The sequence below is a fragment of the Chiloscyllium punctatum genome, chromosome 7 (genome assembly GCF_047496795.1).
Source record: "Chiloscyllium punctatum isolate Juve2018m chromosome 7, sChiPun1.3, whole genome shotgun sequence".
NCBI classification, from domain to species: domain Eukaryota; kingdom Metazoa; phylum Chordata; class Chondrichthyes; order Orectolobiformes; family Hemiscylliidae; genus Chiloscyllium; species Chiloscyllium punctatum.
In genome coordinates this window covers 43,331,808-43,359,683 of record NC_092745.1, presented here as the reverse complement: position 1 = coordinate 43,359,683, position 27,876 = coordinate 43,331,808, and the positions used below count along the sequence as shown (strand labels likewise).

General features: G+C 42.1%; 1 protein-coding gene across 1 annotated transcript in view; it reads right to left on the bottom strand.

Annotated features, from left to right (window-relative positions):
* The window catches only part of LOC140479600 (neurogenic locus notch homolog protein 1-like), a 153,862-nt gene that overhangs the window by 55,188 nt on the left and 70,798 nt on the right, over positions 1–27,876 (bottom strand). The window contains exons 4-9 of the mRNA XM_072573435.1: positions 26,202–26,540; positions 20,388–20,510; positions 16,660–16,893; positions 10,898–11,053; positions 8,361–8,546; positions 7,608–7,721 (exon numbers count right to left, since the gene is read on the bottom strand). Of these exons, the coding sequence (XP_072429536.1) occupies positions 7,608–7,721; positions 8,361–8,546; positions 10,898–11,053; positions 16,660–16,893; positions 20,388–20,510; positions 26,202–26,540 (1,152 nt within the window). The remainder of the gene's footprint in view (positions 1–7,607; positions 7,722–8,360; positions 8,547–10,897; positions 11,054–16,659; positions 16,894–20,387; positions 20,511–26,201; positions 26,541–27,876) is intronic.

Genomic DNA, 27,876 nt, shown 5'->3' with positions numbered 1-27,876 from the left:
ACTGGCAACTGTTAAACAAACAAAACCAAAAAGTTGAAAGTTGAACTACACAAGACATTCAGTTGATGGAGCCAGATGCTACTTCCTGCAGCTTAAAAATTAAATGCTCATTTTAAAAACTGATGCAAGTTTACTGAAGCTTCATTCCACAATCCTCCACCAATCCTATCTCCCCAAAGCAGATTGAGTAACATGTCCAACTTTCTACAAAGCAGCAGATTACAAAACTAGTAGCAGACATTATGGGCTTGCTCATGTTAAAGCAAGATTTGGCTGGAATATAGACTGAAGGTCTGACAATGTGTGTTTCAAATGCTGAAAATGTCAAACCCTGATCTAAGTAAAGATATCAATTTGAAAACAAAATCATCAGCAGACAATGTGATACTCAGCATCAAACTGGGAAGCGCAATGTTCTGTAGGGCTATGGGAAGCTCTAATAAAATATGCAGTGCCTTAATTTCACACTTTTCTTTCTTTTCTCCCCCTGCCACCTACTCACCATGAGAAAAAAAGCTTCTATATAGTAGAACATACTCAAAGATTCACCCCCTGTGCAGCACTAGAAGCCAGCACAAAGGGATTTCCGGCCTTGTGGGAGCGCATTGAAGAGCTTGGTTAGACCATGGCTAGCCAAAGTGCTGGCAGGCAGCAGGGCTGAATTGAACTGAACAGCTCCCGGGCCACGAGGCTCTGCCTGTGCTTCAAATGACACATCAGCGTGAACTGCGGCCTGGCAACAGCTGACACAAGCCCTGGAATCCTGTCTGTGTGTGTAACGGAGAACAGAGCAGCTCTCAGGCCCCAAGGAACCTCCGGGAAGGGTGGTGAAGATTCCCAAGCTTTGATAAAATCATTTCCTCGTCTCCTTGGAGTGTCCCCAGATTTGAAGCTGAAGCAGAGCAGCAGCTCAGAAGGGATGCACATTTTTCTGTGTCCGAGGGTCACAGAATGGAAGAGTTCGCTTGTGTGAAAAGATAGTGAAACGCACGCAGCCAAAGCTGCAGCCCATATTCTGTCTGCACCCCGATAAATTGCCAAGACTTAGATCAAAACTGCCAGCAACAGCAACCGCTGTTCAGAAGTTACAGAAGTCTTTGTACTGCATTCTACTCGTTCAGCAATTCTATATCTTCCTTTTTTACACTAACCTACACTGACAAAGCTTTTAGTCCTCATAGAAGTGATTGATGTGCTAAAATAAAATTCAAGAATAAACTGGACAACTAATGCTGAAAGAACAATATGTGAATGGAAAAAGAGTTTCATTTCTTACAGTTTCCTATCAAGAGTGCTCAGGGAAAACAGCTTTTGATATCTTTGAGATATCAGTATAAGGCTTTGTTCCCACTGAATTCTATACTATCTAAATAGAAAAGGACTTGATTACTTGGAAATGCGTAAAACCAAAGGTAATAGGGACAATTTCGGTCTTGCAGAATTCTGTATCCTGAGAATTGAATTGTTTAATTTGCTGGGGTCTATACAACTCGAGTTCATGATGGGTTTGCTTCCTTACAGTTCCACAGTACATAATGGCACAGCACTTTTGTAGACCTTAATGCTGGAAGAGTATCTCCCAGTGAAGCAAATCGAGCTGCAATGGGATAGAAGTAGCATATCCAACAGGGTCAGAGTTGAGACTTGCCATTTTGGGTCTGGTGAGCCATAAGAAAAGACAAAGCAAAACGCCAATATATGTCCATTAACTTCATATGGACATACAAAGACAACAGTAACCCAAACAGCTTTTCAAGCCTGCTCCGTCATTCAATAAGATCATGGCTGATCTGATTTTAACCTCAACTCTACATTCCTCCATATCCCCAAGAATTTTTCAGTTCTTGGGAATTGCAAGTCTGCTACCTCTGCCTTAAAAATATTTAAAGCACCCGCTGCATGAGAGGAAGGGAATTCTAAAGACTCAGTCCTCAGAAAAAAACATGTTTTCTCATCTCTGTTGCACTCCTTATTTTGAACTGTGGCCCATCGTTCCAGATTCTCCCACAAGATGAAACATCCTTTCCACATATACCTGGTCAAGTCTCCTTAGGATCTTATATGCTTCAATGAAGTCACCTTTGATTCTTCTAAACACCAGAGGATACAGGCCGAACCTGTCTAACCTTTCCTCAGTCAGCAATCTGCTCATTTCTGGCCTTAGCCTAGTAAATCTTCTCTGAACTACATCGAATACATTAGCATCCTTTCATAATTACATGGACAGGTATTGTACACAGTATTGCAGTTGCGATCTCACTAATGTCCTATGTAACTGAAGCACAACCTCCTTATTCTTGCATTTAAATTCCCCTCAGAATAAACTAAGTTCGTTCGATTAGCTTTCCTGATTACTTGCTGTACCAGCATACTAACTTTCTGTGATTCATGAACTAGGACACCCAGATCTCTCTACATCTCAGAGCTCTGTAATCTCTCACCGATATGCTTCTTGTCTTTATTTTCTTCTAACAATATGGGTAATTTTACACTTTTGCACATTAGACTCCATTTGCAAAATTTTTGTCCGCTTATTTAAACTACCTGTAACCCTTTGGAGGCTCCTTATGTCCTCTTCACAATTCACTTTCCCTCCTACTGTTAGGTTATCAACAAATTTAACTACAAAACCTTTGATTCCTTAATCCAGATTATTTATATTAATTGTAAAGCATTGGGGCCCCAGCACGACCTCCATGGTAACACACACCACTCGCAAAATCCTGCCAACCTGAAAAAGACTAATGTGTTCCTACTCTGTGCTTCTTGCTAGCCAGCTAAACTTCTAACCATCATTATGAATTTTTTTTCAACAGCCTTTGATATGGTACCCTACCAAATGCCTTCTGGAAATCTAAATACAATACACCCAATAGTTCCCCCTGATTTACAACACAAGTTACTATTTCAAAGAAGTTCCAATAAATTAGTTACTTTCCTTTGACAAAGGGCTTTGCCTATTATGAAGCAGCAACCCTGATGGCCTTAGAACGGAAATTATTGAGCTTCCTAGACATTGGCGCCCTTGAACTTCAAATACCTTATGTGTCAAACATCATTAAAAAAAACCAAGAACTACTATGCTTATTAGATAGTTTAAACCTATTAGTTTAGGTTCAAGTATCTTAATTGAACACAGCTTGTTATTTTTAAAATTCATGCTTCCAATTCCTTCCAACCTCTTGCCAGCTGACCATCAATGCGAAACAAAATTCTGTAAGTTGTGGGTACATCTTACACTGCCACTCAACAGTTCAAATCCATTTGCTCGATACTTCACCGCAAATCTCACTCCTGATTTTGGAGACAGCGAGGACTGCAGATGCTGGGAAGTCAGAGTCAATAAAGTGTGGAGCTAGAAAGAGCACAGCAGCTCAAGGAACATCAGAAGTGCAGGAGTGTGTGTTTCTGGTTGGGACCCTCCATTGGCCCTGATGAAAGGTTCCGACTCAAAACATTGACTCTCCTGCTCATCTGATGCTGCTTGATCAGCTGTGCTTCCTCCAACTCCAAACCTTACCTCACTCTTGACTTTATAGAGTTCCTAAAATTATTCTGGATAATTATGAATTCTGTTCACGACTTTCCCTGAAAGTTCCAGGATATTTATCTGACACAGATACTTTGCAGACATTTAGTATTTTGCAAAACATGCTTCAGAAACAGCTGCTTGTGATTTTAACCAGTGCCAGCAATGAAGCAATCAACCCCAACAAGATGAGTTTATTTAAAACTATGACTGCACAGGAATGAAAAATCTGCAAGTATTCCACCGATAAAAAGATAGGTGAGCTTCAATATCAACTTCTATCATAACTTTGGGTCAAGGCTACAGTAAAAGTTCACCAAGTTGGTCAAGTAACTCAACAGGGATGCTATTCAGAGCACCATCAATGTGCAACCCTGTTCAAGAGAAGATGGGACCAAGTTTGCTTACAAAAGGTGTGGGGACACCAGTGCTTTCCTTTTTAGGGAAACTGAAAGGTAATTAAGTGAAAGATATTTTTACATCTGTCTGGAAATATTAGTCCTGCTGTAAATGGAACCATCAGTAAAAGTCTCCTCTTAAAATTCAGCTCAGTAGATGTTGGAGAGTGGGACACTTAAAGAGCAACCTCTCCAACATGCAGGGGTTGAGACATCATGTTACGACTGTACAGGACATTGGTAGGGCCATTTTTGGAATAATGTGTTCAACTTATAAGGATGTTGCCAGGGTTAGAGAGCTTAAGCTATACAGAGATACTGAATAGGCTGAGGCTATTTTCCCTGGAGCATTGGAGACTGATGGGCGACGTTATAAAGGTTTATAAAATCATGAGGGGCATGGATAGAGTGAATAGACAAGGTCTTTTTTCCCAGGGTAGGGGAGTCCAAAAGTAGAGGGCATGGATTTAAAATGAGAGAGAAAGGATTTAAAAAGAGACCTAAGGGTAACCTTTTAATGCAGAGGGTGGTGTATAGAATGAGATGCCAGAGGAAGTGGTGAAGGCTGGTACAAATACAACATTTAAAAGGTATCTGGATAGGTACACAAATAGGAAGGGTTGAGAGCGATATGGACTCCTGAAGGGCTTATGCCCAAAACGTTGATTCTCTTTTCCAGCACCACACTCTCGGCTCTGATCTCCAGCATCTGTAGTCCTCACTTTCTCCCAAGTTAAAATATGTTATATGCAACATTCTAATTATTCTACACAGATTTTCATTTCACATTATATATGTCAGCATATCATATATAAAACAAATATACACATGAATATAGATACTTACACATAAGTACAAAATTCTGACTGAAGACATTAAATTATCATTACATCACTTTGTTAAATAAGTGAACAAGAAATCATGGTGCATGATTAAGGTATATCCTCTTTTTACTTCTTGGACTTCATTCTCTCTACACCTCATGTTGGTGTTAACTGCTGGATTTCTTTCTTCTTACAGCCAGTGGTCAATCCTTCACCAGTATCTCAGGCAAGTGGCCATAATTCTCACACATGCATTGAAACTGAGTGTAGGCAAACTACTGGGGAGGTAGAGCACATCACTGCTACATTTGATACTTTTCGATTAGATTCCCAACAGCATGGCCCGTTATGTCCACACCGATGCACCGAAGAGTAACCCACCCAGACCCATTCCCCTACTCTATATTTACTCCTGACTAATGCACTCACACCATTTCTCATCGTGGCCAAATCACCTGATCTGCACAATCTTTTGGATTGTGGGAGGAAACCCATGCAGACACTGGGACAAAGTGCAAACTCCACACAGATAGTCGCCCGAGGCAGGTATCGAACCTGGGTCCCTGGCGCTGTGAGGCAGCAGTGCTAACCACTGAGCCACCATGCCGCCTTCACAGTGATACTTCACAGTAATGGTTCACAGTTTGATCTCCGAAGTCCTCGGCCACATAAACATACCCTGTAGTAGTTACAAGGGGAGAAGTGCAAAGCAAAAAAAGACACAGGATCAGACTGTCAATTACTGGACTGTCCAATAATACAACAGTGAGAAAAGTGACCACTTGTATTCGGACAGCATCCTCAGGCAAGGAAATACACATTCTCAGCTTTGCAAAACAGTGTCTCCTCAGTATAGCAGGATTCCAGTTACAAAAATAGGGCTGACGAATGGATATATCTGAAAAGGTTAATAAGTAGTAAAATAAAACTCTTAACAAAAGGTTCCTGGAAAGGTTAGCCTTTCAGAAGTTTTAGTTCCTTTTCATAGAATGTGCAGATTTTTCCCCCTCCCCCAATCTAGAGTCTTCAGCAACTTGTATTATTGCAAGAATGTTTCTGACTCAGCAATTAATTCTTACATTTTGTTTCCCCTCTCCCTGCATCAATGAAGTACTATTATACCACAGAATCTATAAAGGTCGTGAGTTCTATTAGTTACAAAGTGAGCAGCTTAGTGTTTGTACAAGTTTGCCTCTTCTTGCAGAGTTCAGAAACGAAGACATGATGTTTGAGGTGGTGGGTGGATGGGGAGTGGGGAATTTGCAAGGTGGGGGGGGGGGGCAAGGGGAGCTGTAATTGTGAAAGAAAACAGGAGAAAAATCGAACAAGTGTGGGTTGTCCAACGGCGTGGAACAGTGCTCCGATTGTGTGCATTTGAAGCAGTCTCTGCAGATGCCTTCACACTCCGCAAACGAGGCTGTATTCCCATTGGTATTCTGAGCAGACAGAGCTCCTCTCCTCTGCTGGCCCTCTTCTCGAGTAGCACTGATGGATTAACTGAGCAGAATGGGTCTTGTCAGAAGCAGTCAGCCACTCCGAGGGCTACGAACTGCTTTCATTAAAAATATACCGCAGTGTCAGACAACATGGCCAGTTATGAAAGGACAGTGAGACCTATTGTGAGGTGACTGACAAAATCCCTTGTCTGAATAATTTATTATTAGTTACTGTCAGAGAAATGACATGGTTACGTGAAGCAAAATGCTGTTTAAAGAACAGCACCGTCATGGTGGTCACAACACAGTGTATTCATAAACCAGGATCTTTTATCCCAACTTTGGAACCATATGGAGGATTATGATTCCTAATGAAAATACAAGGAATTTAGACTGGTGAAAAGCAAGCAATTCGGACACCTACATGCCAATTCTGGGATGACCTAGCTAAAAGGTCACATCTTCATGAATAACAATTAGATTGTTCACTCCCAACATGCGTTAGAGCATCGTCTTCTTCTATCTCTGGTGGCACCTAACACTCCATACCATCCTCAGGTGCATCAAGTTCCAAGTAAAAACTGAAAGCCTGCCCAGTTCCACCTCAGCTCGTCATTGCAGGGACTCTTTGATTGTCACATGTGCCTGTGAAGTGCAGGAATATATGCGCTCAGGGCATCAGTTACTTTTTCAGAGTCAAACTAGGTCCTGGACCTCACCTGGTAACCACAATTTAGAATCACAGAATCCTTACAGTGTGCAAGCAGGCCATTCGGCCCAACGAGTCCACACCGACCCTCTGAAGACATTCCACCCAGACCTAAATTCCCTTACCCTTTACTTGTAACCCTGTATTTCACTCGACTAATCCACCTAGCCTGCACAACCCTGGACGCTATGGGCAACTTAGCATGGCCAATCTGTCAAACCTGCACGTCTTTGGACTGTGGGAGGAAACTGGAGCACCCGGAGGAAGCCCATGCAGGCACAGAAAGAAAGTGCAAACTCCACACTGTCACCCGAGAATGGAGTCGAACCTGGGTCCCTGGCACTGTGAGCCACCATGCCACCCTATTAAATCTGCTTTAATGTCCACTGCTTATCATGGCTGAAATGAATCAACACAAATATGATAGTTATCGATGTTGGGCACTGTTACCACAAAACAAATCTGACAATATAATCCATTTGATAAATTCATCCGGAGTGGCCAACAGCAAGGTGCAAGAGTGACTAAAGTTTGATTTCCCATGGGGAGATGAAGAGCCTGAAGAAATGTGCAGAAACCAAAGAGGCAAATGGGATTCAGGGTGTCATTCATTGCAGATGTGTCAGTAAGTCATTGAAATGATCCATGAATATAGACCTCACAGCTTCACAGAAAAATTATATTTCTCTCAGTCTGTAAAAATCTACTCACCAGATGGGCATTTGCAAGCAAATCTGTTCACCTCATCCTTGCACACACCGTTGTTTAAGCATGGCTGGCTTTCACACTCGTCAATGTTCAATTGACAGTACGTCCCCGCAAAACCTAACATTAGCAAAACATGAAGACTCAATGGCGAGCTCTTTAAAAACCACAGTTAATGAAACAAGTATGCGCCTCAACAAACATGGAAGCAACCAATAATATTAAACGATAAATTCTAACACATTAATGGAATGAGGAGGTAGCTCGACAACATTATTTATTTCCATCAATCCTCCATATTTTTCTCGACTCATAGATGTCAGTGGGTAGCACTATTGCATTTTCAGTTTACATCCTTTCATTTTACGAATCTCTCAGAAAGAAAGTTGGACATATGTCACTCTGTCCGAACTTTGACCTAAAATATTGCATGAGGAATCGCTAAACATGTGCTGCATTGCTACCTATTCTTATTGTCCTTTCACTTTGGCATTTACAAAAGTTAAACAAAGAAATTAACTTGTGCTGCATTTACTGCTTTACTCATTGGTCTTTTTGTTTACTTAAACCTGGAGATTTCCCTCCCATCATACCAGGGCCTGTTGCAGACTAGTTCTGAATCTGATTTCCATGATAAGTAAATGCCTCAACCATCATTTCACCCTGTGACAACCAGCCTTAAATGCACAAGCTAATGTATTTTGAAAACATGTGTCCAATGGGTCAGATATGTACTGCCTCTGCCCTGTTAGTTCCCACCTGGCATACAGATGCACTTGAATTCACCAATCTGGTCCAAGCAGGTGGCATCATTCTGGCATGGCATGGAAAGACATTCATTGACGTCCGTCTCACAACGTGGTCCTGTGTAACCCACAATACATTCGCAGCGGAAAGAGCCCTTGGTGTTGACACATTTCCCTCCATGTTCACAGGGATTGCCTCCTACAATGTAAATGTACAAAAGGTCAGAGACATTTGTATGATTTCTAGCTTCTGGAATATTAATGACGCTACCCACGCACACAATTACCATTTACTTATGAGAAATGCATTCCCTCTAATTAAAGTTCTCATCCTCCAATACTGTGCATGCCAATAATTCTGTGTCAACAAACATCTGTACTTATTTAGTGTCTCTCATGTTACAGAATGCCCCAAAAAGTGTTTCTCTCAAATGTGACATTGACTTACAAGGAGACACGAGGGAAGATGGTCAGAAGACAGGTTTTCAAGAAGACACTCAAAAGGAGAAAAAGAGAGGAAGCAAAACTTCCACGCATGAAGGGACTTCGAGAAAGTGAGTCCTGACAGGTAAAGGTGTGGCCACCAGTGGTGGGGTGATTCAAGTCAGGGGATTTTCCTCTGGAGGCAAAAACTGGAGGTGCAGAAGTCTCCAGAATTGTGTAGAACCGAAACACAGGAGTGACGATTACAGAGATCAGGAGGGTTGAAGCTCCAGAGTTTTCTGAAAACAAGGATGAGAATTGGTTTAACCTGGGAGCCAATACTGATTATTGAGCAGAGGCTCATGGGGTGAATGGGGCTGATTGTGGCTTAGAGCACACACAAAGAGACTTGGATTACCTCAACTTAGGGGTTGGAAGACAAAATACCAACTGGGAGTACACTGGAGTAATCAAGGCTGGAGATAAAAAAAGGAATGAATGAGGACTTCAGCTCATGAGCTAGGGCAGCAGCAGAGACACGGCAATGTTACAAAAGTGACAACAGACATCTTTGGTGATGATGGAATTGGGTGGTCAGAAGCTCCCATCAAATGTGACACCAAGACTGTGAAGATTCTGGTTCAGTCTCAGACAGTAACCATGGAAAAGGATTAAAATTATAGGCTGGTTGAAAGAGTTTGTGTCAGCAATCAAAGATAATGTCTTCACTCTTCCATACATTTAGGTGAAGAAACTTTCTGCTTGCCTAATACTATTTGTCGGATAAGCAGTCTGAGAATTCAAAAACAGTGGAGAGGTCGAGACAGGCAAGTTGAGTGAGGTGGAGCTGGGTGCTGTCATAAGGCATGTGAAGAATGACGAGTATTTTCAGATAATGCTCCAGAGGGGCAGCATGTAGAGGAGAAAGGCGGCCAAGGATAGTTCTTTATGAATACTAGAGGAGACAAACAAGAGGAGAAGCCATCTGAAGTGACTTTCTGGCTATGTACCATCTCACCTGGCTGGACAACAGCAGACAGGTGTTATAGAAAGGTTGGTGTGGTCAATTGCAGACAGGTGAATAAGGACAAGAAGGGATACTTCACCACCATTACAATCACATAGGTCATAATTTGCAACTTTAATGAGCCAACGAAGTACTTTATTGGTGAAAAGGTATAAGTCCTACTGAAGGGGTTCAGATTAGATAAGAAACTTACAGTGTGGAAACAGGCCCTTCAGCCCAACAAGTCCACACCGACCCTCTGAAGAGCAACCCACCCAGACCCATGCCCCTACATTTACCACTTCACGTAACACCAAGGGCAATTTAGCATGGCCAATTTACCAAACCTACACTTTTGTTTTCCTGTGGGAGGAAACCGAGGCAACCGGAAACCCACGTAGACACGGGGAGAATGTGCAAACTCCCCACAGACAGTTGCCTGAGGCGGGAGTTGAACCCAGGTCTCGGACGCTGTGAGACAGCAGTTCTAACCACTGTGCCACCATGCCGGTTCAAACTTGGAATTCCCAGGCACCAGAAGCAGTGACGACATTGAAGGATTTGACAGGAAAGGGAAGGTTGAAATGAAGTAATGGCTTGCAAGGACAGTGAGTTTAAGGATCATTCTATTTTACAGAAAAGGGTACATTAACAGATTCGAACAACCCCAGTTTGTGCTCTATGGCAGTATATTACCCTAGGACCACAAGTCAACAGGAGAAAACCATCAACACTGAGGTGACATGAAAGGAGTTTTAAATGAGCTCAACTTGGCTCTTGTGGACATGAGAGGGACAAAGGTACCTGGTCTGTGGAAAATCATCATTGAGTTCCCCTCCAAGCATCCAGAGTTTGATAAAGACGATAATTTTGATATTTTCATTGGGTCCAAATCCTGGAATTCCCAAACTCATTACCTTAGAAGGAACTTCCCCATACATACTGCAGTAGTTAAAAGTGACAGCTCACTGCCAACTTCTTGAGATCACTATGGTGAATAATAATTGCCAAGCTTCATCCCAAAAAGTGATTTACAGGAGTAGTAACTCTCAGTTGTTCAGCTGTAGAATACAATCAGCAACATGACAAGATGAAAAGCTTTCCATTGTCCAGACACTTACCCAGCGCACATTCATTGATATCCTCATCACAGATAGCTCCCCTGTATCCAGGGGGACAACTACAAAAGAAGCTTCTCTTTAGAGGATTGGTTTCACACGTGGCTCCTTCATGACATGGGTTACTAACACACGCATCATCCACCTGACAGAAGATACCTAAAAATAAACAATTTTTCATTACTCACAGGCAAAAAAAACACTTCCTCAATAGAGGAAAAGGAACAGAATTCAGAAAATTAGAAAGTACTTATTATTAACATATTACCTTCTCCTTCTTGAGCCCACAAAAGGAATTTTGGCAACTCTAGCAGATTCCAATTCAACAATTCACATTCAGCTCCTGAAATACCTTTTCTCTTACAATTTACCTTTTTTATTCTCTTATTGCCTTTTCTTGACTGCTAGTTGTGGCACTGGTTTATGACTAACCTGGGTTGTTCACAAACGTGGGGCGACATGGTGGCTCAGTGGTTAGCACTGCTGCCTCACAGCACCAGGGACCTGGGTTCAATTCCCACCTTGGGCAACTGTTTGTGTGGAGTTTGCACATTCTCGCTGTGTCTGCGTGGGTTTCGCCTGGGTGCTCCCGTTTCCTCCCACAGTCCAAAGATGTACAGGTTAGATGAATTGGCCATGCTGAATTGCCCAGTGTTAGGTAGATGAATGTAGGGGAACGAGTCTGGATGGGTTGCTCTTCGGAGGGTTGGTGTGGACTTTTTGGGCCGAAGGGCCTGTTTCCATACAGGGCAAAAAAGGGCAATTTTTAAAGCTCCCTCCTATCAGGTGTTGAAATCCTTCCACTGCCTCAAGCCACTCCACTGCTCCTTGCTGTAATTTCCTCTAGATTCACAATTAATGTAGTTTCGTTAACATAGTAGAGCTATCCAAGACCTTTGAAATGAACTTTAGCAAACAAATTCCCCAAGCTGTGTGAGGAGGTATTAGAGTAAGCAAAAGCTTGAACAAGCAAGTAGGTTTTCAGAGATGTTCTCAAGCAGCACAGAGGTAGAAAGGAGATATTTAGGGAGGGACCTTGCACAGTGAGCACTAGTGGAATGATTAAAATTGGGGTGAGTAAGATGATACATGTAAGGAGTGCAGATATCTTGGAGGGTGATGAGACTGCAAGAGTGGACATAGGTCAAGAGGGAACAGGCCATACAAGGACTCACAAACAAGAACAAAATTTTAAGCCCACCAAGTTGGTTTATCGGTGAATGAGGGTCAGTCAACACAGGGATGATCACTGATTGGGGCTTTATACATGTTAGGATACCGGAAAAGTTTCAAATGGATGGAGAAATCTGAAAAACAGGAGGCCAGTCGAGGGGTAATGAAGTAGTCAAGCCTAGAGTTAACACGTAGTGTTCTAGAGGTAAGCAGATGGGTTCAGAAACAGAGCATACGTGTAATTCAGAAGCTTGTGTTGGACTCAAATTTAACACCAAAGTTGCAAAAGGTTTTGTTTCATTAAAGACAGCTGCCAGGGGGAAGAATGGAGTCCAGATCTAAGGAACAATTTGCAGCAGGGATTAAGGACAACAGCTTTATTTAATGTTTAACTGGAGGGAATCTCTGTTCACCTCGTACTGGATGATGATCAAGCAGTCAGATAATTTAAAACCCTTGAAGTTTGGTGCTTTACTCTAATTCTGGTCTCTTGTCCATCTTAGACTTTCATCACTCCCTTCCTGTTGGATTGCCTTCAGGTTTCCTGTGCTCAACCTCTGGAATCTCATTAAACTTCTATTGCTTTCTCCACCTTCAACACGTTGCCTGAAACCCATCCCAAAGTCAATGATGTCCAATTATGCTTCTATTAATAAACAAATAAATGCAAGTTATCAATGGAGTTATTAGCATCTCTACCAGTGTTGGTAGAAACACACCATTAGGTTGAGGCTATTTAGCTCAAGGCTGTTCTGCCATTCATTTTAGGTCAGGGCTGAGCTGTATACTATATCCACACATCTGTAGTGATTGTAATGAGGTCCACCAAGTGGACTTCACAGAATATGAGTTCCATGCCTGGAGCAAATTAATAGCTCAGATCAGGGAGCTCAGCTGACAGAGGTTCTGTTCACTCTGAGAGCTGGCTCTGCATCAAGGACTCTCTGTACGTAAATAAAGGGTGACTTGGTGACAGGAGCTATTTCAAGATCCTTAATTAATTGAATTAACAACAAAAAGAAAACTCGGGTTTAGAATCAATAATTGACCTAGTTATTGAAGAGAGTCCTACTCCAAAAAAAATAGGAATTATAGAGTCATAGAGATGTACAGTCTGGAAACACACCCTTCGGTCCAACTTGTCCATGCCAACCAGATATCCCAACCCAACCCAGTCCCACCTGCCAGCACCCAGCCCAAATCCCTCCAGACCCTTCCTATTCATATACCCATTCAGATGCCTTTTAAATGTTGCAATTGTACCAGCCTCCACCACATCCTCTGGGAACTCATTAGCTTCAATTTTTGGCCAAAAGCAGGACTTTGGCCATCCCAATGTATTTATGATCCCGTTTTGTAGTCTTTTGCTCACTCACTGAATGAATATATAAACATTCAGAGTTGGTCACATCAAGGGAACCAGCATGAAGGAGTTAAATTGAACCGTGGGAGTTTAATCAGACAGTGGAGATGACAGGATGCTGCAGATGTTTGTTCAAACCCCTTCACGTGTTCCATCTAACTCTTCCCAGACAGTTACCCCGGTGAGGTCACTGACTCTCACTGCTGATACGAAACAGAAAAACCATGGGAAGCCAGTTAAGTGCTGTTAAAATTAACAGCAATACTTTTTGTAGGCAGATGAACATAAAAAAGGTACACGGGGCCAGTCAATATGTAATACAGCGCTGATAACAATCAATGCAGGTACAGAATGGAATTGCTTTTAAAATAAAACCAACATGAGAGGTTTCCTGTTCATCTGGGAAAGGTTATTGGCTTGAATCTGTCTTTGATAGCCAAACATATGCAGAACAATTGAGTAATGCTGGCCTGCAAGCAACAAAGGTTTTGCAGTTGGCTGTTCAGCAGCACGTTTTATTCTGTCACGGAATGTGGGTGTCTCTGTTTAGATGAGCATTTATTGTCTATCATTAATTGCCCTAGACAAGGTGGGAGTGGTCAAGTGTACTTTATTAGCATCGTCAGCTTCCCTCCTAAACCTTAACAGTGATAATGTCAATAATTACAGATAACATCAGATTTTTCCTTTAGTTTGCTGTTGTACTGAATAAACATTGCCCATTGTTAGTCATATGCTTCTCCCATGAGATGAGAATCCCTTTAATTGTGGATAAGGTTTGCTTGAATTCAGAGGAGATCCTCAACAAATGAGTATCTTTCCAGGAAGCACTTCACAGCTTCAAATCTGTATGCATGATGTTCATTATCAGGGTTTGAAGCACAATATGGATATTTAATTACTGCTGAATGTTGCCGTTTCTACTACAGCATCCATCCTTTTCAAATCAACCAAGTAAAAATCAGGCAGAAACTTCTCAAGTCACTGGCCAAGACACAAAGACATGATGAAAACAACTTCATCAACCAAGAGCTGCAAGGCTTATTCATTACTCATTATCGCCAAGGGGAATAATGGGTGTTGCAGTTGGGGTGATGACTCCCTATTGAGCCATGCATCGTCAGAAGAACTTGCACCTTGATTGTGGATAGAAGCAATGCTCCCGCTGTTATTCTGATGGCAAAGTGAAGACTATTGAATGTTCCTCCTGACAGCCTGAAGTTATTTGTCTCTCAGAAGCTTTACCCACTGACTTTCTAATGATTTTCGAACAAATATCTACCACGGCAAGGTCAACATCTTTGTAGAATTTATTACCGCTAGAGTTAACTCCACTGAATCACCCTGGTGAATTCTGGTCATACACGGTTTTCAACTTTGGAGATCAAGATATCAACTGCACACTTAACCTGGTTTCCTTCTCTCTGCACCAAGTTTGGGTTTTGAGATTAGAGTAATCTAATCATAAACAAGGAGTAGAACAAACAACGTGGAGACTATGACATATTCAAGGACATTAAATCAGAAGGCAAGGTTAGAAACTCTACTGGAGTTGGGTCGGTCAAGATCTAAAATTGTGAGGGAGGATGGTGGTGGTGGGAGGTAAAGCACCACTGAGAAACGTTCACAAAGCATATTTGAACCCCGTATCAACTTCTGCTCATTAACCTTACATAAATATATAAGGGACTTTTAGTTACCTTGCAAGCTTTGCTTCTTGATGTAGGAGCATAGTAGATGCTAAAAACTAGAAAGGACACCTCAGAATTTTAAAGTCACTGGTGGGCTATTTGGCAGTGTGTGATCGTGACTCACACACGTAAGGTGCTGAGTAAGGCTAGAAAACCGAACAATAACAGCCTTTACGTCCGTCTTAAAGTCAGTGATTGATGTAAACTTCAGAAACCTAACTGTTATGTTTTGGGAATGTGCAGACCCAGACAATATTCAGAACCAGAAATGTCTGAGCACTGACTTGGGGTGGAACTTGTATTTATAATTTTAAAATGAGAAACAGGAGTTCCACTAAATAGGAGCAAGTGGAACAACAATACTTGATGCAGAGGATTATAAATGCAGATTGATTAGTTTTACCTGCTCTCCAGCTCTTGCTCAACAATTCAATATTGAAGGCTCTTGGGTTTTTAAATTTAATTATATCCAGGAAAACAAGCCTAAGACTCAGGACACACAGAAGTAAATTTAAGCTTATGGTTAAGCTGGCCTGAAGGTAGAAGACAGAGGGTGGTGGGGAAGGGTTGCTTTTCAGAATAGAGGCCTGTGACTAGTCATGCGCCACAAGGATTGGTGCTGGGTCCACTGCTTTTCATCATTTACCTAAATTATTTGGATGTGAACATAGGAGATATCGTTAGTACGTTTGCAGATGACACCAAAATTGGAGGTGTTGTGAACAGTGAAGAAGGTTACGCCAGGGCAGGACTTATACACTTAACGGTAAGGTCTTGGGGAGTGTTGCTGAACAAAGTGACCTTGAAGTGCAGGTTCATAGTTCCTTGAAAATGGAGTCGCAGGTAGATAGGATAGGAGCACAGGAGTTGGGATGTCATGTTGCAGCTGTAGAGGACGTTGGTTAGGCCACATTTAGAATACTGCATACAATTCTGGTCTCCCTGTTTTCAGGAAAGATGTTGTGAAACTTGAAAGGGTTCAGAAACAATTTACAAGGATGTTGGCAGTGTTGGAGGATCTGAGCTATAGGGAGAATAGGTTGTGGCTGTTTTTCCTGGGGCGGCGGTGGAGGGGTGACGTTATCGAGGTTTATAAAATCATGAGGAGCATGGATAGGATAAATAGATAAGGTCTTTTCCCCAGGGTCGGGGAGTCAAAACTAGAGGACATAGGTTTAAGCTGAGAGGAGAAAGATATAAAAAAAGAACTAAGAGGCAACTTTTTCATACAGAGGATGGTGTGTGTAGGGAATGCCAGAGGAAGTGGTGCAGGCTGGTACAATATCAACATTAGATATATGAATAAGAAGGGTTTAAAAGGGATATGGACCAAATGCTGGCAAAGGGGACTAGATTTATCTAGAATATCTGGCTGGCATGGACGAGTTGGATCGAAGGGTCTGTTTCTATGCTGTATATCTCTACGACCCTATCAACCTCCCTACCACCACACTGCCTCTCCAATTGAGGAGAGCTAGGACTTGACAGTTTTAGGAGTGAGTCGGAAAAGAAAATAAATTCCAGACCAGAAGCCTTACCAGCTTTGCCAACAGGACATTCGCAAACAAACGATGCCACACGATCATGGCATGTGGCCCCATTCATGCAAGTAGCACTCGCGCAGTCATCAACGTTCTCATTGCAGTCGTCACCACTCCAGCCATTGACACAGACGCAGTTATAACCTCCGATGTTGTTGGAGCAGGTGCCGCCATTCTGACATGCGTTTGGCTGCAGCTGACACTCATCTACATCTTCTGTACAAAACTGACCTATATGGGAGAACAGGGATAAAGAGTTCATAGATAAGAAACCAAGCACCTTATCTACCACATAATCAAACAGAAATGTTGGCCTGGCTCAGCTATTAATGGGCATTGCAAGGTGTACAAATGGTTGAGTTTAACACAATAACAAAGTCAAAGTGAGGTCACTGCTGCACAAGATACAAAAGCAATGTACTGCAGGTGCTGAAAATATAAAATAAAAACATAAGTGCTGGAAATTCTCAGTACATCGGGCATTTGTGAAGAGAACTGGTCCTAATGTACGGTCACAGGCCTGAAATGTTGACACTATTCCTCGCTGCCAAATCTACTGGGTATTCCTAGCATTTTCGATCATTACTACTCCTATAGACGTTTGGCACTGTCGAACCTAGGAAAACGTTGTACAATCTGGAAAGCTGGTTCCAAAGATATGAAGTGTCTCTCCACTGTTTAATATCCAACAATCACAACTTTCCCTGCAACTCCCCACCACCAAAATTAGAGCAATTTGATGACTAATGTTTTACCGAATTAGGATGGTTACTTGTAACCAAACACACTGTCACCTGCACTAGCAGGTCCTGATGTCTCACAATGGGGCTACAGATTAAGAGATACTCATCCGAATGAGGAAGGTTTATTCTCCATCAGACAGAAAATACAGGCAGGTTATTTCAACCATTCCTCACGAAAACTCAGTATCACGGGATTGCAGCTGACACTATTAACTCCAGTATGACGCACCTCATCCTAGCCGTAATAGGCCCGATTTAAAACAATTCAGGACAAACTTCTTTCACACTGAGGGATGAGATTTGAAAGTAGATACCAATGGAATAGTTGACATGATTAGCACAGAGTCGAGAGTGCGGTGCTGGAAAAGCACAGGCAGCATCCGAGGAGCAGGAGAGTCGATGTTTCAGGCAAAAGCCCTTCATCAGGAACCCTGATTAGAGTCATCATGATTAGCACAGAAGCATTCAAAGGATAAGCACAAGGAAGAAAGGAATAGAAGAACATGCTGACGTGGTGAGATGAAATGTGGGAGGAGGATACTCATGGGTAAGGTAAGTTATATAGAATTGTCATGCTAAATAGCCCATTTCTATGCCACAAATGAAATATAATTCTTTTTTATCTTAACTTTCTACCCTGGTGTAAATGTATCAAGTAGAATACCAGGGAGGGGCAGAGTCATGTGTTATAACCCTGCTCTTACTCGATCTCCAAACTGTATTCTGAAATGATTTCAGTTACGTAAAAGAAGACAATTTGCATGTATTTTCTTTTGGTTCAAAAAAAAAACCCCCCTAACTTGCTGACCACAGCATTAGCATAAAATTGCAGATACTCTCCCAGCCCCCACCCCAACCTTGAACTAGAGTCTCATCAATCTCCGAAGTCAAATAGCTGGAACCAGACCAAATCAATTCCACAACTCATGTCTTGCTCACTTACCCAGAATGTATTCCAGCTGAAAAGCCAGAGTCACTGCCAAAGGGTCTGAACCAAAAACTCCTTTGTTCACAAAGCCTTCCTCCGCTCTGCTTTCAATTAACTCCAATATCCTGTTCGCCTACCTAATATTAAACATTTCTTTTCCCTCTAAGCTCACCCACACCCTTTCCAGTCCAATGTATCCTGCATCTCCCTACTTACCTACCTAACCTACTCACGACATGTATTTCATGCAATTGTTTGAGGGAATTGGGGGTGGAAAGGAGACAAGAAAGAATTTGAGAACCAGCTTGCGAAGTGTGAAAAAATAAATAAATTCAGTTTATGACTGAAGTTTTGTTTCAGTCTAAGTTTTGTTTCAGGCTTCAAATATTATGAAAGTATAAACAAGGAAAGAGAATTGGCCACTTGGCCCTTCAAGCCTGTTTGTCATTTGATAAGATCATGGCTGATCTGATTTTACTTCAATTCAACACTCCTGCAATTTCCTGAGAATCTTTCATTCCCTCAGTAATCAAGAATTTCTACCTCTGTCTTAAAAATCCAATGATTTTACATCCACTGCCTTTTTGAGGAAGGGGAATTCCAGAGACTCCTAGTCCTATGAGAGAAAATAATGTTTTGTCATCATTGATTTAAATAGACACCCCTTTTTTTTGTTAAAACGATGACTCCTAGTTCTAGATTCTCCCATAAGAGGAAGCATCCTTCCAACATTCAGCAGTCAGGTTTCCTCAAAATCTTAAATGCTTTAATTAAGTCACCTCTGACTCAAACTCTAGAGGATACAGGCCCAGCCTTTCCTCATAAGGCAATCACTCAGTCAAGGTATTAGTCTAGTAAATCTTCTCTGAGCTGCGTCCAACGCAATACATTCTTCCTTAAATTCAGTGCCTAGTAGTCCAGGTGTGGTCTCACCAATGCAGTGTATAACTGAAACATAACCCCTCTAATTTTTGTGTTCAATTCCTCTTGCAATAAACAATAAGTGTTCTATTAGCTTTCCTGATTGCTTGCTGTACCTGTATAATGACTTGCTGCAATTCATGCACTTACACATCAGAACTCTGCAAGCCAGAGCTCTGCAGCCTCTCACAATTTAGATAATATGCTCCTTTCATGATGTTTTCTGTCAAAATGCACAATTTCACACTTTCCTGCATTGTACTCAATTGTTACTTTGCCCATTAACTTAACCTTTTTTTTTTGTAGGCTCATGACCTCTTTACAACTCGCTTTTCTACCTAACTTTGTGTTATCAACAAATTTAACGAACATCTCTTTGATCCCTTATTCCAAACCATTTATATAAATTGTAAAGAGTTGAGGCCCCAGCACCAATCTTTGTGGCACACCACTCATGGCATCCTGCCAGCCTGAAAATGACCTACTTATTCCTATTCTCGGTTTCCGGTTAACAAGCCAAATCATCTATCCATCCCCGATATCACAAACTTTTATTCTGCAATAAGCTTTGAATCGACCCAATGACAATTTATTTTAACAGGTAGTAAGGTTCTGCAATACTCTAGCACTCCATTACGTATCCTACAGATGCACCTTCCTCCGAGGAGAACCCAGGAGATGAGTGAAAGAGGGCTAAGCCCAAAAGGTTCTCATCTGCATTTCTAACAGTCATCACCGGAAAGAGGTCAGGAACAAGAGCTTCGGCTGAGTTTCTCGTTCTTCACCACCCAGTCCAACATCCCTCCCTGAAAATAAAACAAGTGAACCAAAAATAGCCTCGACTAGTCAAACAGCTCATTACTGTTTGCGGAACTGACCTTGCTGCTCACTGACAAATATTGTTGCCAAAAACAATGTAAAATAAGGGACCACACATCAGATGTAATTTGTTTGCTGAAGGTGTGTAAAGGAATGTTTCACATTCAAGCTTTTCATTCATGTCACAATCCACCTTCCTGGTTGAGATAAACCAATCCCGATAAAGTTCTTTTCAAAGACAATTTGGTTCAACCTAAGTTGAGCTATCTTCAAATATATACTTCAAAGCAATTCATCAGAAACTCTTCACATACCTGTCCATTCAGGTGTACATCGACAATTGTAAGTGTTCACTCCATCCACACAGGTACCACCATTCTGACATTTGTGGTCAGGGCAGTCATCAATGTTGATCTCACAGTCCTTTCCACTAAATCCTGCCGAGTACAAGAGGGAATGCGATTCATGGATTATTTTACAGCATTAAAACAGTAGATTCTGTAACTAATACAGATGTTCCAGCAGCAAATGAACCAGTCACACTTTCAGAAACAAAGCTTCATTCTCCCTCTTTCATCATGATTGTTCCCATGCTATCTGGGCAGCACAGTGGCATGTGGAACACTACATAATATTTTCTCCACTGCAGTTCTCCAATAAAATGAACCCCATAAACCCTACAGGAGTTGTGAGAAGCAGTTAGCATCAACTCTGAAGCTGGCACTGTGATATCAATGAAACAGGTTACCTGGTCTCCTAGAGTATGTACGACCCAGCCAATTTTGGCTCAGATTAGATTTGATTAGATTCCCTACAGTGTGGAAAACAGGCCCTTTGGCCCAACCAGTCCACACCAACCCTCCGAAGAGTAACCCACCCAGACCCATTTCCCCTCTAACTAATGCACCTAACACTATGGGCAATTTAGTGTGGCCAATTCACCTGACCTGCACACTTTTGGACTGTGGGAGAAAACTGGAGCACCTGGAGGAAACTGGGAGAATGTGCAAACACCAGTTTGCCAGAGGCCGGAATTGAACCTGGGACCCTGGTGCTGTGAGGCAGCAATGCTAACCACTGAGCCACCGTGCCACCCCATGATAATCCCAGCATCTACGCATTTTTACAGAAAGTCTTTTAAGGAAAATCACAAGGGTTATGCTGTATTCATTACCTTGTACAAAAGGGACACAAAGTGGAGGATTTTGTCATGTGATTCTGATTCAACAATTGGCTTTCCAAACTCAAACTGGCACAAGAAATTTTAACTTTCATGTAACAAAACTCTCTACTCTTACTTTTGCTTGAAGTGAACAAGCTAACAATCTATGGCTAGTGGCAACACCAGTTGTGTTCAGCAATATGGCAGAGGCTTATAATAAGATTTTTAATAGGTCTCCCAAGACAGTCCAGGATGTCACTCAAGGGGAGTTCAAAGCTGAGAGAGAGAGAGAGAGAGAGAGAGAGAGAGAGAGAGAGAGAGACAAACTCCAGTTACTGAAGTTAGCTGGGAAACCAGCTTTACTACACAGATTGTGAGGAGTCCAAGGCCACCAAGATGGCTCTGTGCTATTAGAACTCAGCTGCTTATTAATTCCAAGAACATCTTCATAAGTGTTGCAATCAGGACCTAGGTGTCATCCAGGGGGGCGATTAGCTAAGGTTTCCGGACAGGTGATTTGTGATGCAGAGTGACAACAGCCTTGGCTCAATTTCCACATGGCTGAGGTTACCATGAAGGACTCTCCTTATGGACCTCTCCCCTTGCCAAAGGCATGGTGATCCTCAGTTTAAATCACCACCAGTTGTCTCTCTGTAATGAGAGAGCAGCTCCATGGTCTGTATGGTGACTTTAAAAAAAAATCATAAATTGTATTACTGTTCTAATGTTGTATTGGTCAAAACTGTGGAACCTTGTGGCTTTATTCTCTAGGAAAGACCTCTGCCCCCCCGCCCCCCCCACCACCCCAACCTCCAGATCTCTCACTTCATATACTTTATTCTAACCAGATCATGACATAAATATTGTGCTCTGGACCAGGATCAGAACATAATGTCACCAAACATAACTAAGGTAAATGTTACAGTCACAGATGCCTGGGGTGCTCAGTACGAAAGGGATACAAAATGGAAGATTTCACTGTGTCGTTCTGATTCCAACAAATGGCTTTCTAAAACTCAATCAGGCAAAAGAAATTTTAAGTTGCTCATGTTACCGAGTCAAATCCCAAGATGTAGTCATCATTGCAGCCAATTGGCCTTATAAAGTACCTTGGCATACGTCAACAAAGAAACTCAAAACCAAACACCAGAACCATGCTGACCTTGTTTGTATTAGAAATGTCATTTTGTACTGCAGTTTTACTGACGCCCCAGAATGGAGCAGCCAAGAAAATCCTCAGAGACAAAAGTATAAGCCAATTTCATTAGCCAACCAAATGATTTCTCCTTACTCAATTCCAAAGTCATAGCCATCTTGAGCACAGGAGTAATGCCAGGTCCAATTTGAAAACCAGATCACTGCACAGTGCCACTTAAATCTACATGTGTATTAATGAGCTGCATTCGGACTAGCAGATCAAGTCCTGCTGCTCCAATGTGCTCTCTTGTATGCTAAGTACTTCCATCAATATCCTCTTGTACTGTTTCCAAGAAGTTTGTTTTCCTAGCACGGCATATCCTGTAACATTGTGAAGCTTGGTTTCCTGCAAACCCTTTCCCCACAGGCGACTGCCTTGCCCAGTCAGTGCGATTGCTCCAAGGTCAAATTGGAGCTGAGTTAATCATGTCAACAGGGACCCGCTATTGCAGCTAATTGTTTAAGTAATTCACCTGCAATTTCAGTTTAAATGTTTCCTCATTGGCAAAACACATTTCCTGGCTAAGATCCTCAGTCAGATTATATATAAAAAAACTATTCGAGACATCAGCAGGAGCGTTCAGCCACAAGTTCAGAGAAGGCATTAGTAAAGCAAGTGGCAAGCAAGGGCAGAATATGCTGCCTTTAAAATCCATAACCTTTCAAATAGAGGGACAATAAGACCATTGCCTCAATTAATTGCTCGTGATTCAGGGACAGTTGGCAAGACTGGGTGGCTCAGTGGCTTAGGAGTTAGCACTGCTGCCTCTCAGTGCCAGGGACCCGAGTTCTGTCTGTGTAGAGTTTACACATTCTCCCTGCATCTGTGAGAGTTTCCTTTGGGTGCTCCAGTTTCCTCCCACAGTCCAAAGATGTGTAGATTAGGTGAACTAGCCATGCCAAATTGCCCACAGTGTTTAGGAATGTGTAGGTTAGGTGCATTAGTTAGAGGAATTGTAGAGTATTGGGGAAGGGGAATAGGTCTGGGTGGGTTACTCATTGGAGGGTCGGTGTGGACTTGTTGGGCCAAATGGTCTGTTTCCAGTGTAGGGATTCTATGAAATATGATAAACTATTCACTGATCTCCCTTTCACCATTAAATAACTGAGTGCAACCTGTTACAACTTTATCAAAACATAAACTCAGAATCTGGAGAAGGTGATTGGCAAAGACCAAAACACGACTACTCGTTAGGACACCAGAAGTTTTACAGCTGCAATTATCAGCATGTTAAAGTGGGGTGTTTAAGCTGACAAACTTCTGACAGTTAATTAGTGATTGCGATTGCAGTCAGCGATTGTAGGACATGCCCACAGTCAGCTACTCACTTAAGAGCACAAGGGCAACAGTAAACTCAAGGGTAGATGGTCACTAATAGCTACAAACTGTTGGCATTCGGTGACCAGCCCTAATTATGTTAAATAAGAATTTGTAGGACACAGAAGGTGGTTTTCTTCTCCTTTCTTCCTCACCATGGTGCTGAGTCAAACTGGAGTACAAATGCTTGTGTGGAACAGGGTTCTAGTAATCTATGTAATGCTGGGTGGTTACCAAACTGCAATGCCTTAAGACCCAAAGAGGAGAAGGCGACTTGGCCCTGAAGCCAATCTGGCTGTAGTCTTAATTCCATTTTTCTGCCTCCTCAATCCTTTGTTAATCAAAAACCTGTCCAACACAGTACTGAATACATTCGATAACCAAGTCTCAACTGCCCTCTGAGCAAGAGAGAGAATTTCACAAACTAACAGAGAAGAAATTCCTCCTTGGTTCGGTCTTAAATGGGAAATCCTTTACTTTTAAACTTTGCCCTCGTTCGAGATTCACCAGTGAAGGGAAACATCCTCTCACCATCTACCCTGTCAAGTCCCCTCATAATCTTACATGTTTTAGTAAGATCACCTCTCATTGTTCTAAACTCCAAGGATATGGATCCAATCCACTCAACCTTTCTTCACAAGCCAACCACTGCATCCCAGCAATCAGCCAAGTGACTCTTCTCTGAACTGCTTCCAATGCAAGTGTATCCTTCGATTAAGGAAAATTGTACACAGTACTCCTGCACTCTCTCAGGAGTAGTCTGTACTGTTGTAGCAAAGGATATTGTGGGTTGAATCACAGTTTACACAGAGCCTCCACTAACCGAACCTATGCACAAACTCTGAGTGGAGTAGATGGGGATAAAGTGACGTTGGAAGATGGAAATCATACAGAGGAAGCCTGGCTCAATAATCCCTCTCTACGGAAACAACGGTTTACAGCAATATCACATCACTGCCACACATACTATATCTAACAAAATACAAACCAGCAGTCAATGTTAGAGGCTCCTTAGTGAGTTTTCAATTTATATAGAGAATTTTGCATTAGGGTTCAAGGACAGCAAAAACTTAAACTCACTTTGGATTGAGGAAGAATCATTCCCCATTTAAGTATCTGGCATTGGCTTTTCCGGTGATGCATGTGGTACGATGGGCCTTCTACTACCTAAAAACCAACTGCAAGAATTCATGCTGCCCCAGCCTCAGAGAAGATTTATTCTGATGTCCCCTTCCCTGCAGATGTACACAACCCTGCTCAGCAATCCTCTACAGAAGCACAAGTGCAACTAGGGAAATCTTGCAGCAGCAGACGCATATCAAATGGAGCTGTGTCCTCTCAAACTCATCCTCAACTACTGTAGCATTGCTGATAAATTACAAAACTACAAAGCGATTACCAATACACAAGGTGGCTATACAGCCCATTCTGTCTCTCTACATGCTGTCTACATCAGCAACTCAGCCAGTCCCACCAGCTTGTCTTTTTACCACAGCCCTGCAAAACTTCTCTTCAGATAATTATCCAAATCATTTTCAAAGCCATGATTGGATCTCCCTCCAACACACACTTAGGCAGATTCCAGATCCTAACAACTTGTTCCTGATGACAGTTTTCCTCCTGGCAACTCTGGTTTTAAGCAATAAATTAGACAACAACTCAATTGTTGCTCTCTCATTTTTGCAGAATGTGAACCAGACGCACTTTGCTCACTTTTTGTCTGGCAATTCCTACGTTGACCTTTTTTTCTTCCTTTCCTACTCCTTTGCAAGATTTTACAACACAATCATCAACTACTATTTGATTGCCATCACTCTGGTGATTAGCTCCTCACCAGGTTCTGAGCATCAGCACATTTTATTTCTCAACTTTATTTTAAGTACAGAAGATTGAGGAATGATCTGACTGAGTAATGCTGGAAACCTTTCACGGATTTGATACTGTAAAAAGGGAGGAACTATTCCCCCCGGTGAGGGGGACTCAAGAAGCTGGAGACAATTTCAAAATCAAAGCTAAGTCCCTTGGGATGGAAGTCAGAAAACACTGATTCAAATATAGGGTACTGCAGACTCCGTGGACGTTAGGTCTACCAGAGCTTCCAACACAGAAACCGACAGCAAAACATTCCAGAATATTCCAGATGTTGGAACTCTAAAATGAAATCAAAAATGCTGAAGAACTCAGCAAATGTAGCAGCATCTGTGAAAAACAGGGTTAACATTTCTAGTGCAATACTTTGGAATTTGCCTGGTAGGAGAGATTTTGAGGTACAGTAATTTTTAGATGACCGAAAGAGAAAAAGCTGGAAAATCTCAGCAGGTCTGGCAGCATCTGTAAGGAGAGAAAAGAGCTGACGTTTCGAGTCTAACTGACCCATTTCAGATGCAGCACCAACTTGGACTAAAATAATGCTAAGACACTTTGCATCCTTCTCCAGTTCCTAGCTCTTACCTGGCAGGCAGTTGCATTCGTAGGTTAGGTCATCATTGGTTGATCGGCAGGTGCCCCCATTCATGCATGGCGATGGCGAGCAGGCAACATAATCACTCTCACAATTGGTCCCAGTAAATCCTGGTTTGCACAGGCAGTTGTATGATCCTGGGACATTATGGCATGTGCCACTGTTCTGGCACAGATTCCCAGTGTGGCATTCATCGATGTCAGTCTGGCAGTGGGATCCGGTGTAGCCTGGGAGGCAGCTGCAGGTGTAATTGTCTATTGAACTGCTACATTTGCCCCCATTAGCACATGGCTGAGAGGTACAGAAATCTACTTGCTGGCAGTTTTTACCTGTTGAGAAGTCAAAGAAGGTCGTAAGATCGAAGGTCTCTCCTTTGTCACACCGTTTGCATAATTTTGCATCATTGAATGTAGCTGTAGTTCACTGCCCACACCCTTGCCTCCAAGTCAAAAGGCCTTGGGCTCATGTCCCCCTCCAAAGACTTTGGGTAAATTATTTCATGCTGAGTGTGCTGCACTGTCACAGATATCATTGTTGGGATTAATCAAAGCACTGTCTGCTCTCTCAGGTGGACATTAAAAATTGCATGCCATTACTTGGTGTGTGTGTGTGTGTGGCAGGTGCGTGTCTCTGTGTGTGTGTATATGTGTGTGTGTATGTATGTGTGTGTGTATGTATGTCGGTCTGTGTCTGTGTTCTCCATGCCCTGAACATGATTCACCCAAAACTTTTCCCATTCAGCCTGTCCCATTCTTTAAGGAGATTCCTTTGCCTCAAAACGTAATGTGATCGCTTGAAAAGACAAAAAGAAAAGATCAAATATCTAAAGCCAATTTAGGATCAACAATCTGGAAAGTTTCCCTGCAGTTCATTTAACTCTGATCCATTTAACTCTCCATTGTTTAGTGACCTTGCTAAATAGAAATTAGCTGTATAACATGACTACTTCTCAAGATAATTCACCGGTTCAGTAGTACCCAGTGTTTGAGGGTGTGAAAATTGCGAGAGAAACGTAGCTTTTTTCAATTTATTAGCCTTAACTTTATTTAAACTCAGGCTTTTTATCAATCCAGTTTCCAAGTGATACCAGGCAATGATGATTCTAGGGTGTAGAAATGTATAGTGTCACATAGGACACTTTAATATCAGCTAACAAAGGCAGATTATTGGCCAGAATGTGGGATTAATGAGCAGAAATGTGACTGATGGTTTCTCTCAAAAATCAATATTGGGGCCTCAACTGGTCACCATTTTTATTAACGACCTAGGTGAGGAGATAGAAACCCGTAGGTCCAAATTCACTGATGACAGAAAGATAAGTGTTAACGTAAACAACATATAACATTACACAGAGACAATAGATGGGCAAAGCAGTAGAAAATATATTTCATTATAGGCAGTTGTGACGTCATTCACTTCACAAGATTTGAACAGGATACTTTCCAAACGGTGAAAAGCTATAAACTCAGGTGCCCAGGTCAAAAAGCATTACAATGTGACAAACAGGGATTGAGAGGGCTTAAAGTACATGCCATTACAAGTCATACTTCAGCTGTACAAAACCCTGGTGAGGCCACACCTGGGTGACTGCTAACAGTCCTGGGCGACGTTGCTTTGGTAGAATGCAGTGGCCTTGGAGAGAGAGAGAGCAGTGCGGAGTTTCAA